The following is a 12,964-nucleotide window of genomic DNA, read 5'->3' as shown; positions in this document are numbered from 1 at the left end:
CCTTTATATTTATCCCACAATGTTGTTGTTCATAATGTTTCCGATTAAGCTGGTGTTTATCCATGGTGGATGCCTAGTTGCTGACTTTCCCTTGCTGGTATGGGCCCTGCTCATTCCACGTTTGTGGCATGCAATTAGTTTACGTTATCAGAATTTAATGTTCACCCCTGAGACTATGACTCTGATTATTCCCAGGTCTTTGTTTCTTTCTCTTTTTTGTTCTCTTTATTCCTCTTCGGACGCAAATCAAAGCTTGAACGCACTAAACTAGAGGACGTTGATTGATGTTAATTTTAACTCCTGCTCATTAGGAAGAAGAAGCAGCCCTGTTGCTTTTTATGACCTTGGCAATCTCGGCAAAGAAGGATCTCAGGTTGTTTACCTCAGCTGAAATAGGTTGAGCGTCTGATCTGCCCATTGAAAATGCATGCATTGCTTGAAGAGTTCGCTAAAACCAAAGGGCCTGATGCCCTTCTAACCATATGCAATATCTCAACCAGTCATCAATAATCAGGAGCCAGGATCGTGGATTCCATTATAAAGACATAAATAGACGGTCCAAATTGATCAGAAAAGACCAGAAAGAGAAATGAAAGGATAAAGGTTTTTGCTAGGGTTTCCAATTACTGGTGGAGCCACGTTTGGACTAGGCTCTAGCCTGGCCCAAGGGCTAAAAGTACGTAGTTTTGACTTTCAGTTGACTCTGGAAATCTGGACCTTTACATTGGCAAATTGGCCATGAATGGACCAAGCCTAGCTCAATATTTTTTAGCATTGATTAAGCCCATTGAAGCAAGTGCAGACTTCAGCCTGCTTGAAGGACTTGCTGGATTCAAAGGTCCAAATCTGTGCATCCATACAGACAGTATGATTGGTTCCACAGTTTCGGACAGGGCGGGTTCTCTCTCAAGGCTATGTTATAAACCTCAAAATCAAAGGTGTTGTAGCATATTGTTTTTGGTTGAAATATTTTGCTCACAACCTAAATATGAAAGAGGGATCAGCTTTCAAAAGAAACATGTTTTAGAGTAAGGTGTACTCTATAAGCGATAGTCAAAACTTAATCAAAAAACCGGTAAGGGAGCTAATATATCAGCCTTTTTAATTTTAGTGTGGCTTGTGAGAGATATATCATATACGTTATATGATATACGCACGTTGAAATGTTATTCCATAAGTATCCATGTATGTATCTTCCTCAACTCTTAATTAGATGGACACATTCACACACCATTAATTATTATTCACCGTTCTACCTTCCTCTCCGCTAATACAAGAACTAATATATGCTTAAGGAGGAAATAGGGAAATAACTTCTATTCTATACTCTTCAAAATTTTAATAATATTTTTTATTAAAAATGTATAAATTTTATATATTATTAATAAATAAAATAATATCAACTTATTAATAAAATATAAAATTAAACAATAATTATTATAAATTTGAAAATAACATGCTAGAAAAAGAATATTTCAATTAAAGTAAGTCTTTCAACTTTCAAGGTAACAAAATTAATTCCCTTATCAGTTATCAGCCTCATCCTCCAATCTCTCACGATCTCCATCGAGGCACCGTTACCATAGTTATAATGATCGGTATTGATCAGCCATTCTCATCAGCATCATCGTAATAATCATCGGGGATGGAAGAGGGCAGAGGAAAGAGTGAATCACGCTTAGAAAATGTCAAGAATCTCGAGGATTGAACGGTTGCAGAGGGGACAACACCCTCGATTCAACCACAGTTCCCTCGAACACACCCTACAAAAAGTGTGTCCACATGGGATAAACGCCGCACCTTTCTTCCTCCCCACGCACACGCAGCACATCGAATCACTTACTATTTCCACGCCACTTTTCTCTTTTTCCTCCTCCCCACCACCGCCTTCCGCCTCCTCCAACAGCTTCACCAACGACACCCTAACTGGTGTCCCGGGCGATCGAATCCCCACATTACCCGTCCTAGTACTCGTCGGCGACCGCACGTTACCTCTCTCCGGTTCTTGCGCTGCCCGAAAATGTCGCTCGGCTGCCAAAGCCGAGGCCAGATTCATCCCTGACGAAACCGGAACCGGGTTAATGCAACCTGGGTTCGGATTATGACCAGAAGTCGTTGTTTCTACTTGTTCTTGCTGTTGCTCTTGTTCTTCAACCTCAACTTCATCGTCGTCTCTAACGCTCATGGTCGTTGACCCGAAACCCCAGGTGGTCCCACAACAGCCCATAACTTTAAATCCCAGCCGTTCTTTGAAACTCCTCCTTCTCCTTTCCCTGTCTACACCGTCCATTTGTTCTCTAAGAAATCTCAGGATCGTTCTTGCTTCCTTGTCTCCCTGCAATGACTCCTGCAATATCACACTGAGTTGACTCATTTTTCTGTAACACGAGTATTGAAAATACAAAGAAAAGAAAACCCAGAAAACAACCAACTAGCTAGGACGAATGTAAGAACGTATTTAAGCAAAAGGAAAAGAGTGTGAAGATGGTTAAGAAGGAGGCAAGCAATCATACAGCAGGCCATGGAAGTCCCGTGAATTTATTACTTGAAACAAAGCAATTAAGAGAATCCCACCACTGGCTTTGATTCACACTAGTGAAAATGACAGAAAAAAAGTAAATGGCTTCTAAAAAAATCTGTTTTTGCAAAGTTTAGAGCGTAATAAATAGTAGCAATAGTAGTACCCCATAGCCCGCTCCACCGTCGTTGAGAAAGGTTTTCCTTTTCAAGTGTAGTAACGGACAAGGACAAAATAGAATTAGAGCAAACATAAAAATAAATAAAAAATAAAGAGAGAGAGAGAGAGAGAGAGAAGCTGGGTGATCCTTGCGGATGGCTTTTCTTAGAATTAGAGCAAAGGGTAGAACTTTGGGGGTATTTTAATTTTGGATTTGATTATCTTTAATTGGTGGGGGCTGCTTTTAATTATTGAGATTAATCAGCAGTATTGCTATACTAATTTTGATGAATGAATTAGTTAAAAGGGTAGTTTTTGTTGTGTTGTAATTAGGACACGGTGTTCGACGGCCAAAAAACCAAGTCAAAACAAAAGGTCGCTGAAGCCGCCGCCGCAACCGAGGTCTCCCGTTTCCAAAGCCAAAGTGTTTCATTTTGCATGTAATTACCTTTTTCTTTCGTTTTCCTTTTGTTATTTTTTATTTAAATAAATACCTTTCTTGTTCTAAATATTTAATGAAAATTCTTAAATTACTATATAACTGTTTATCTTAATAATCTTAGTAAAAATCAAACTCATTTATAAAAACTTTAATTAAACAAATCGATTAATATTTCATGTAAAAGTTGTTTTTTTGGTACGCAAAAATTCTATACATATAAATGACATCATCTAATTTAAATAAAATTAATAATAATTTGAATTATGTTGTTTGTGAATAAAAATCATTTATTTTTTTGGTTCGATAGTTTTAGTTTCAAGATAACATTTTCTTTCCCTATTTATAGCCATTTGCTGTATTTTCATGGAAACTGCATTTTATGCATGGCAGGCAAAATCAAAATTATGAAATCCAATTTTTTCCTAACCTAAGAATATAAAGACTACATATGGTTTTTTATAGGTTTATTTATAATTTAGATATAGTGGCTTTAAGTTGAATACTAAGCCATGCTTCTATAGATTAGCATGACGATGCATGCCTGCCTAATTGGTTTAATTGTGTAATTAAAGCTAAAGACTTAAAAGGCTCCAACTTAACTTGCGTGAGTTGTGCAAAAAGTTGCGATAGGGATGCAAGTCATCCTCCTTCCACTCTTTGAATTCTTTTTATTTTAAAAGTCGGTCCAAACTCCATATATCAGTTTCTTGAGGTCAAGCTCATATGAGCTGTCAGCGGTGCTGATCCTCTTGTCCGGTGAGATTCATACTTTACACTATTAAGCCCGCATTAATTATATATGTATATATATATATATGGTCATCATTAACCAAACATTGATAAGAAAATTTGTTAATAAAATTCAGATTCTTGCCCCTTAAAAGTCTAATCTCTACAGGCAACTCAGCTGTTTTATTCCATTTTAAGTCAAATTGAAACAATGATTGATATATCAATTTTTTTTTAATCTGGAAAGCATGCATTTCATAAATGATTGATATATCAATTTCAAATCAACAATTTGCCCTCCATATGGACGCCACCATCAGAGGCATCTTGTCTCCCTTTCCTCAACAAATCTCCTACCTCATATTTGACCCACAATCAAAGTATAATGCAATTTTGAATACCCTCATGGTGCACACGATCAGTGTCACAGATTAAGATTTCTCTCAACAAGTAATAAATCGTGCGACACTTGAATGGATGTTCCCATCCAAGTCAACCCTCAATAGTTCGATATCTGAACAAATAACCATAAGTCAGTTAGTCCCAAGCATACGTAATAAGACACATTCATATCGATATCAATCTCAAGCACACACAAGAAGTCACATTCACATCGACAAAAAGAAAAACACATCAAGGCAACATTCGGAACATTCGAATCGGAGGTGAATTTTATTATAATCGAAGATAGTACATCGAAACTTCCCACCATCGTCAGGGCCAAGGGGCAACCCTTAGCGGATGGCCTAGGCTCGTATCGCGATTGGTGAGACAGCCCAACAGTACGCTGCCCACTCACTCCCCTAAAGAGCCTTAGAGATTTTAGAGCTATGCTACCACTAACCATTACAATATTTGAAATGGGGACACTTTTCCTAGTACAAGAGATCTACCCGGTCATGGCCCTATACATGGGTGGCTCATGACAACCTAAGCCCCAATTATGGCCCTATACAAGGTTGGCTCTTGACATCCTCTCCCACCTATTCTATTGACGTTCTCGTCGACTTGCTAGCTTGAAATTCTTCAATCTTCCTCTTGAATCTCTGGAAGTCGTGTTCCCTTTCCTAGCTGATTTCTTCTAGTCTCAATCCCTCCCACTTCACTAAGTATTCACGAACTAGTCTTCGAGATACCTTAGTTTCCCTGTCGGCTAAGATCTCTTCGACTCGATGCTCTGAAGGTGGCTTCATGGTGATGACGATTTTAGTTGGCTGCCTTCGGCTAGCATCTATAGGATCTGCATGAAAAGATTTCAGGTTGCTCACATGAAATACTGGGTGCACCTTCATCCATTTTAGTGGGTCGATTTTGTAAGAAGTATTCCCCACCTTGGAAAGGATCTTCATTGGATCTTCATATTTGCGCACTAATCTACAATCTCTCTTTTTCAAGAACCTGGTTTGTTCAGGGACTAGTCGAACAAGAACCAAATCACCAACTTGGAATTGTTGCACCCTACGACCTTTGTTCGCTCATTTTTTCATTCGTTTCGATGCTTTCTCTAAGTAAGCTTGTGCAATCTTAGTGTTTTATTTTCACTCCTTACCGAGGTTGAAGGCTTTCAGATTCTTCCCTCCATATTACTCCAAGGAAATATGAGGTAGCCTTGATAATTATCCGATGACCACCTCAAACGGGCTTTTGTTAGTGGAAGTGTTTTTGTTGAAATTAAAGCAAAGCTGAGCAACGTCTAATAATGAAGGCCAGTTCTTTTGATTGGCTTGAACAAAATACCTTAAGTATTCTTCTAGTAATCCATTGAATCGTTCTGTTTGACCGTCGATTTAAGGGTGATAGCTTGAGGAGATGTTAAGTTGAGACCCCAATATCTTAAAAAGTTCTCTCTAGAAAGACGTCATGAATCTCGAATTTTTATCACTTACAATGTTTTAAGGGAGGTACCAGTATTTAACCACATGTTTAAACAGTAGTCGAGCTGTGTCTTTCGCAGTACAATACTTGTGAGTGGGAATTAATGTGGCATTTTTAGAGAAACGGTCAATCACCACCCAAATAGCTCCAAGATCACCAACCTTGGGTAGGCTTGAAATGAAATCGAGAGCAATGCTTTCTCATGATTTAACGGGCACTGGTAGTGGTTCAAGCATGCCTGTAGGTTTCCTCTTTTTAACTTTATCTTGTTGGCAAATGAGACAAGTCTTTGTATAGTCTATCACGTTTTGTTACATGTGAGGCCAATAGTATCCCTGTTTCAATAAAGCCAAAGTGCGTGGCTAGCCCAGATGTTTAGCCCATGGTGTGTCATGACATTCCCTCATCAGCATCTGTCTCAGACCTTTTGCTCTTGGCACAAACAATTAGGGCCCCTTGGTCCATAAGACCCCATTTTCTTGTCAGAAGTACTTGTACTTTCCTTCTTCAACAAGCTTCAAGATGGTACTAGCCTGCGGGTCCTTCCCTAAATGATCTTCAATTAACTTACGAATGTCTATCGTGACTTTGCTAGTCGCCATTGGGGTAATTCTTCTAAGGGCTGTTAACTTTGCTCATTTACTCAATGCATCGACAACTTGATTGGTCTTTCCAGCGATGTACTCAAAATAAAAGTCGAATTCCGCTAAAAATTCTTATCATCTAACTTGTTTCACTATAAGCCTTGGTTGGGTGAGAAAATGGCTAACGATCGTATTGTCTGTCTTCACGACAAACTGTAAACCCAACAAATAATGTCACCAAGCCTTCAGGCAATGAACTACTACCAAAAGCTCTTTTTCTTGTGCCGTATATTTCCTCTCAGCTTCACTTAGCTTCTTACTTTCAAATGCTATTAGGTGATGTTGTTGTAAAAGCACTCCCCCAATAGTGAAATCAGATGCATCCGTCTGAACTTCGAAAGGCTTTTCAATATCAGGGAAAGCTAAGATAGGATTTTTCATAATAGCATCTTTCAATCCTTCAAAGGCCTCTTGACTCTCATTTGTCCAACACCATTTATGCTTCTTTTTCAATAGCTCCATGAAGGTCGTGGTCTTGTAAGAGTACTCTTCTACAAATCTTCTATAATAGTTGGTTAGTCCCAAAAATAAGCGAAGTTCACTAACATTCTTCAGTGTTGTCCACTCTTTAATGAACCTAACCTTTTTCATGTCCATTCAAATGTGGCTACATTCGACAATGTGATCGAGAAAGTGGATTTGGGTCTGAGCAAATGCACATTTCTCCCTTTTCACATATAACTGGTGGTCTTGTAATCTTCAAAGCACCTGGCGTAAGTGTTCTTGATGTTCTTCCAGAGTAGAGCTATATACCACTATGTCGTTCAAAAAGATGACTACAAATTTATCTAGATAGTCATGAAATACCTAATTCATCAATGTACAAAATATGGCAGAAGCATTGATCAGTCCAAAGGGCATAATAAGAAATTTAAATACGTCATATCGTGTTACACAAGTGATCTTTGACTTATCTCCCTCTGTGATTCTGACCTGATGGTAGTTAGATCTTAAGTTCAATTTGAAAAAGTACTTAGTCCGGCTTAATTGATCAAACAAATCTGCTATAAGAGGGATGAGATATTTATTTCTCACAGTGACTTTGTTCAGGGCCCTGTAGTCAACACATAATTGTAAACTTTCATCATGTTTATTCTGAAATAACACTGGTGCTTCGAAAAGAGCCTTTGATGGTCTAATGAACCTGACCTGTAGAAGTTCATCTAACTATTTCCTTAGTTCAACCAACTCTGGCGGGGCCATGCGATAAGGGGCTCTAGCAAGGGGTTTAACTCCTAAAAAGAGCTTAATTTCATGGTCCATAACTCTTCGAGGAGGTAGAATCTTAGGCAACATCCCTGGCAACACCTCTTTGAATTCTTCCAACATTTTTTCCACGTCATCGGGTATCAGTTCCACTCCCAACCCTTCTTTGTAAATCGGTATGGCCATAAAAGAAGGTTCTCCTCTCTTTACCCCTTTCTTGAACTATAAAGCTGAGATTATTTTCTTCCCATTCTTTGGTAAGATAGTGGTCGACACCATACATGGATGTTCCCCTAAGAACAACAGGCAACTAGCAACGGGGATAGGAATCACCTGAGCCAACATCATAAAGTCCAATCCAAGGACGAGATCAAAGTCATCCATGTGAAGAAATTGTAAAGTCTACCTTCCCTTCCCATGGCTCAAATTTGGTCGTCACACTCTTTGAGCTTCTACTGATCACAAAGGCTGGTAAATTGACTGCCTTCATTGCCCACAGTCCTTATTAACTTGGAGACCACACCTTTTTGCTTTTTCTGGTATAATAAAGGTATCGATTGCACTCGTGTCTACCATGATCTTGATGGACTTCTCATTGATCATTAAGTTCACATACATCAGACCTCTACCTTACTTTTTCTTTATTGTGTTCAGTTAGGTGTGGAGGGCATTGAAGAACCTTATTGAACCCATCTTGGCTGGTTCATCTTCAACTTCTTCAACGATCTCTGATGCTTTTGAGGACTCTTGAGACGAGGTTCTTAAAGCATTAAAGGCTCTTCTGTGTGGGCATTCGATCACCCGATGCTGCCCCTTGCACAAGAAGCAAGCTAGTGGTTGCCTAAGCCTGAAAATCACTACGTTGTTTATCTTGGATTATGTGCTATCTTGATCAAAAGACCTCATGTCTGTTCCTCCACTAAAGGGCCGGTCCAACCTAGTCATCTTGTTCCTACTCTCAAAGTTAAAGTTACTGCCAACTGATGGAGGATTTTTCCATTTTGAGGAGCCATCATTATAATCATGAAGACGTTCAGCTGCAGCCATGGTCGTGGTCATGTCTTGCACTTTTTATCTTTGTAGTTCTGTCCTGGCCAAAGGCTTGAGGCCTTCAAGGAAATAAGACATCTTGTCCTTTTCAGATGTCTCGAATATCTAATATCATGGTAGAAAAACTCCTCACAAACTCTCGCACTGTTCCTATTTGCACCAATTCTCGAAGTTTCCTTCGGGTCATATACTCCACATTTTCAGGGAAGAATTAGTTTTTTAGTTCTTGTTTCAGATCCGTCCAAGTCTTAATCGGACACTCATTATTGACAAACTTGGAGCGCCACCATAGCTTGGCATCCCCTGTGAGGTACATCGACACCATTGCTACCTTGTCTTCCTCTGAATCCGTGTGTACAGCTCAAAAGTATTATTCCATGTCAAACAGGAAGTTTTCAAGCTCCTTGACATATCTGGCCCCCTCATAGCATCGAGGCTTCAGCATTTTGGCCTTTTTTTCCCTTTCTGTTGAGCTCAAACTCGATCTAGCCACAGCCATTTGTATGATGCTCACTTGTGCTCTGAGCTCTTCAAACTCCTTTTGGAGAACATTCAAGGCATCTCTAACCTCCTCGCTCCAGTATCGGATAACTCCCGTTGGGTTATCTCGATTTCTCTCAATCGATCTTTAGTCACCATGTGAGTTTTCACTGCGGCCACCGCGGCTTCAAGTTCTTCAAGTCTCTATTGATAATTAGGTCCACCACTTGTGGCCATCTCATCCATTTTCTAGTACTTTTCAACTTGGCTTTGATATCACGTGTCACGGATTAGGCTTTCTCTCAACAAGTAATAGATCGTGCGACACTTGAATGGACACTCCCACCCAAGTCAGCCATTAATAGTTCGATATCTGAACAAATAACCATAAGTCACAGTTAGTCCCAAGCATACACAATAAAACATATTCATATCGAGATCAATCTCAAGCACACACAAGAAGGCACATTCACATCGACAAAAAGAAAAACACATCAAGACAACATTCAGGACATTCGAATTGGAGGTGAATTTTATTATAATCGATGATAGTACATCGAGACTTCACACCATCGCCATGGCTAGGGGACAGCCCTTGGTGGATGGCATAGACCCGTATCGCGACCGGTGAGACAGCTCAATAGTATGCTGCCCGCTCACCTTCCTAAAGAGCCTTAGAGATTTTATAGCTATGCTACCACTAACCATTACAATGTTTGAAATGGAGACACTTTTTCTAGCACAAGAGATCTACCCGGTCATGACCTTATACATGGATAGCTCATGACAACTTATACCCCGATCATGGCCCTATACAAGATTAGCTCATGACAATCAGTCTACGCCAGAATGCCACCAAGGAAAAGGTAGCTTTCAATCCCAATGTCGTTCTTCCATTCACGTAACAAATCTATGTCAGCAAACAAAATTTTAATAAACTTCTCAATCTAGGCAGGCCAATGAGACAAGTCAAGCATGCATGAGTTTCATTTCTCTTTCAACATTTATAATTAATTTGTTTCATCTGATTAGTATTAAGAACTTGATATATATTTCATGTGTGTAAATCTTATATCGATTGTTTGCATCTTCATTTACACGAGGGGGAATGCATATTCTTACCATTGAATAAAATGTTTAAATTTATCATGTAAGATATATTTGACTGTTCAATCTAAGGTTAAAATGTAAGAGTGTACTTTGGACTAGTAATTGTACTTGAGAGGGGTAATTAATTAGCTAATTATCAAGTACTAATCAGGAAAAAGGAAAAACCAAAAAGCAGTAAAATTTACTCTCGAATTTCATATTTAATCAAGTGTGTTTCGCATGGGATTCCACTGGCATAATGAGCAGAACTCTCGAGGTTTTTCAAATTAGAAAATTAGAATATTGAATTTACTGTCAACCCGACAAAACTATGCCTTCAGTCTAACAATCAGAAAGTTGTCCTTTTTGTTACCTAATCTTTCAATATTTACCATTAGCATATCGCTACTTCAGAATCCATGTGATTAGTTTAGACACATCTTCTGCTTTGACAGGACTGATCTTTAAATGGAATCAATCAAGCTATAAGCTGGAACTTTCCTGATTCCCGCTTCTACCATTGCTTTCCTCAAGTCAGCTGCACGATCCCATCTCTCCTTATCAGCATTTATGTTAGACAACGCTACATACAGCCCACAACGTCGTGGCTGCAACTCAAGCAACCTTCTACCCACTTCATTTCCAAGTTCAATGGCCCCATGAATCTTAAAAGCGCCTAAAAGAGCCCCCGAAACAGAAGCATCAGGTTGAAATGGCATAGTCCTCACAAACTCAGTTGCTTCAGTCAAAAGGCCCGCTCTGCCCAAAAGATCAACCATACACCCATAGTGCTCCATTATTGGCACAATGCCATATTGACACGACATTGATTGAAAGAATTCTGAACCCAACTCCACTTTCTTGGTGCGAGCACAAGCCGTAAGAACAGCTACAAATGTAATCTCATTCGGACACACTCCCTCTACCTTCATCTTCTCGAACAAATCCAAAGCTTCCTTTTCTCTGCCATTACATGCAAGCGAAGAGATCATTGCATTCCAAGTACAAACCTCTCTATTCAACATTTGATTAAAAATTCTGATGGCAATCTCTAAACAACCTTTCTTTCCATAAAGATCAATCAATGCTGTTCCCATAAAAACAGTCATAACAACCTCGTTTCTAAAAATATATCCATGTATCTGCCTCCCATGGTAAAAACCACCTCGGCCTTCTAAATTAGCACAACAAAAGAGAAGGTTAACATAAGTAGCCTCATTCGGTTTCACCAAAAAATCTATCATCTTCTTAAAAACCTGAATTGCCTTTGTAAACTGTTTGCTCCTTGCAAAACCATTAATAGCACTTGTCCAAGACACCACATCCTTCTCAATCATCCTTTCAAAGAGGAAGAGCGCAGAACCCATATCACCATTTCTCCCAAAAGCATCAAGCATTGCATTACACGAGACAATGCAAGGGTTAAAAATTTCTTCAAACACTTTACGTGCATTACATAGGCTACCGAGTTTAGCATAGAGCCAGAGCATTGATGTTTGCACAAATGGGTCAGTCAATACGCCACGTTTTAGTGCTTGTGCATGGAGGGGTGAGCAAATGAGGGAAGCTAAGGAGAGAGATGTGGAAGCAGCTTTGAAAAGGTGAGTGAAAGTATGGCCATTGGGGGGTGTTTGATGACCAAGCATGCGGGTGAAAAGTATAAGTGAACGATGAAATGGCTTTATGTTGAGATAGGCTCTTATTAAGGTGTTGTAAATGAGGGTGGTTTTCCATTTTGAACTTGTGTTTTGGGGAATTTTGAGGAGGAGACCATTGGTGATGAGGAGCGAATGGATTTGGTTGATTTGGTTTGGGCGTTTGATGAAACGCTGAAGCTGTTGTAGTAGAAACTCAGAGCTCATGCGCTTTTTTGGGTTTAAAAGATGACGCTTCCAGTTTATATAATTGGGAATGGGGGTTTTGAAGAACTAAAGCCCCAATAAACCAAGTTAATATATAGCATGGGCCTCCTGGCCCTTTTCCCTATGTGCTAGAGAGTTGAGAGGCCCAGAGCAGATTTTTAATGATAAAGGCAGAAGAACCGTCAATCCATCATAAGGTCAAGGACTCACGGCCTCACGGGGACTAAATAGTGAAATTCCTTGTAAGCTATTTAGTACTAATCCGGTTAATATTTCAGTTTGACTTGATTATCGAGTCGAGTTAATCGAGTACGAATTAAATTAAATTAAAATATTTTAATATTTAATTAAAGAAGCTTACAAGTTTAATTAAATATTTATATTTTTATATATTTAAGATGTATTTATTATACAAAATTATTATAGGATAGAATAAAATTATATTATAAATAAAATAAAATAAAATAAAATAATTTTATATTATATTTGATATATGTAATAATTAAGATAAAATAATTTATTTATTAGTCAAAATTATTTTTTTTAAAAATTTTTATAATTTAAATTATTGATATAATTTTTAAAGATTTTATAAGACATATAAGTTCAATATTATGAATTTAAAATATATTTTTTTTATTTTGAAATGTTTGAATCATTTTATACCAAAAGAATATTAATTATCTTTATAATCTTATTTATTTTTTTAGATTAAACCAAATATAATACATGATAATTATCATAGTATATACTAAATATGACTTTAATATTTTATATACATATATTTTTAGTTCTTATGTTTTAAATTTATGTCATGTAAATATTATTATATAAAATCATTCATTTATCATGTATGATCATTGATTTATTATGTAAGTATCATTTATTTTTCATGTCAGTTTTATTTATT

The 12,964-nt window shown here is 38.1% G+C and overlaps 2 protein-coding genes across 4 annotated transcripts; both read right to left on the bottom strand.

Moving 5' to 3' along the window:
* Positions 1 to 1,460: 1,460 nt before the first annotated feature.
* LOC111274039 (uncharacterized) lies at positions 1,461 to 3,021 on the bottom strand. 3 transcript variants are annotated; one of them, XM_089755525.1, is made up of 2 exons: positions 2,685 to 3,021; positions 1,461 to 2,347 (listed from the first exon to the last, which is right to left on the bottom strand). In XM_089755525.1, the coding sequence occupies exons 1-2, from the start codon at positions 2,769 to 2,771 to the stop codon at positions 1,679 to 1,681; spliced, it is 756 nt and encodes a 251-aa protein (XP_089611651.1). In that variant the 5' UTR covers positions 2,772 to 3,021; the 3' UTR covers positions 1,461 to 1,678. The 3 variants fall into 3 exon arrangements, with proteins under 3 accessions (XP_089611651.1, XP_089611653.1, XP_089611652.1); XM_089755527.1 differs by lacking the exon at positions 2,685 to 3,021 and adding an exon at positions 2,514 to 2,667 and having other exon boundaries at positions 1,461 to 2,360; XM_089755526.1 differs by lacking the exon at positions 2,685 to 3,021 and adding an exon at positions 2,514 to 2,667.
* A 7,349-nt stretch (positions 3,022 to 10,370) lies between these two features.
* LOC111274038 (putative pentatricopeptide repeat-containing protein At1g10330) lies at positions 10,371 to 12,129 on the bottom strand. The gene has a single exon (XM_022858692.2). It carries the CDS (start codon positions 12,052 to 12,054, stop codon positions 10,657 to 10,659), a length of 1,398 nt encoding a protein of 465 aa, XP_022714427.2. The 5' UTR covers positions 12,055 to 12,129; the 3' UTR covers positions 10,371 to 10,656.
* Between the last annotated feature and the right edge of the window lie 835 nt (positions 12,130 to 12,964).

This window comes from Durio zibethinus, chromosome 26 (assembly GCF_047325235.1).
Source record: "Durio zibethinus cultivar Kanyao isolate XHJ-2024 chromosome 26, ASM4732523v1, whole genome shotgun sequence".
Lineage (NCBI taxonomy): Eukaryota > Viridiplantae > Streptophyta > Magnoliopsida > Malvales > Malvaceae > Durio > Durio zibethinus.
The sequence above is the reverse complement of the archived record's forward strand: the minus strand, read 5'-3'. Positions and strand labels throughout refer to the sequence as shown.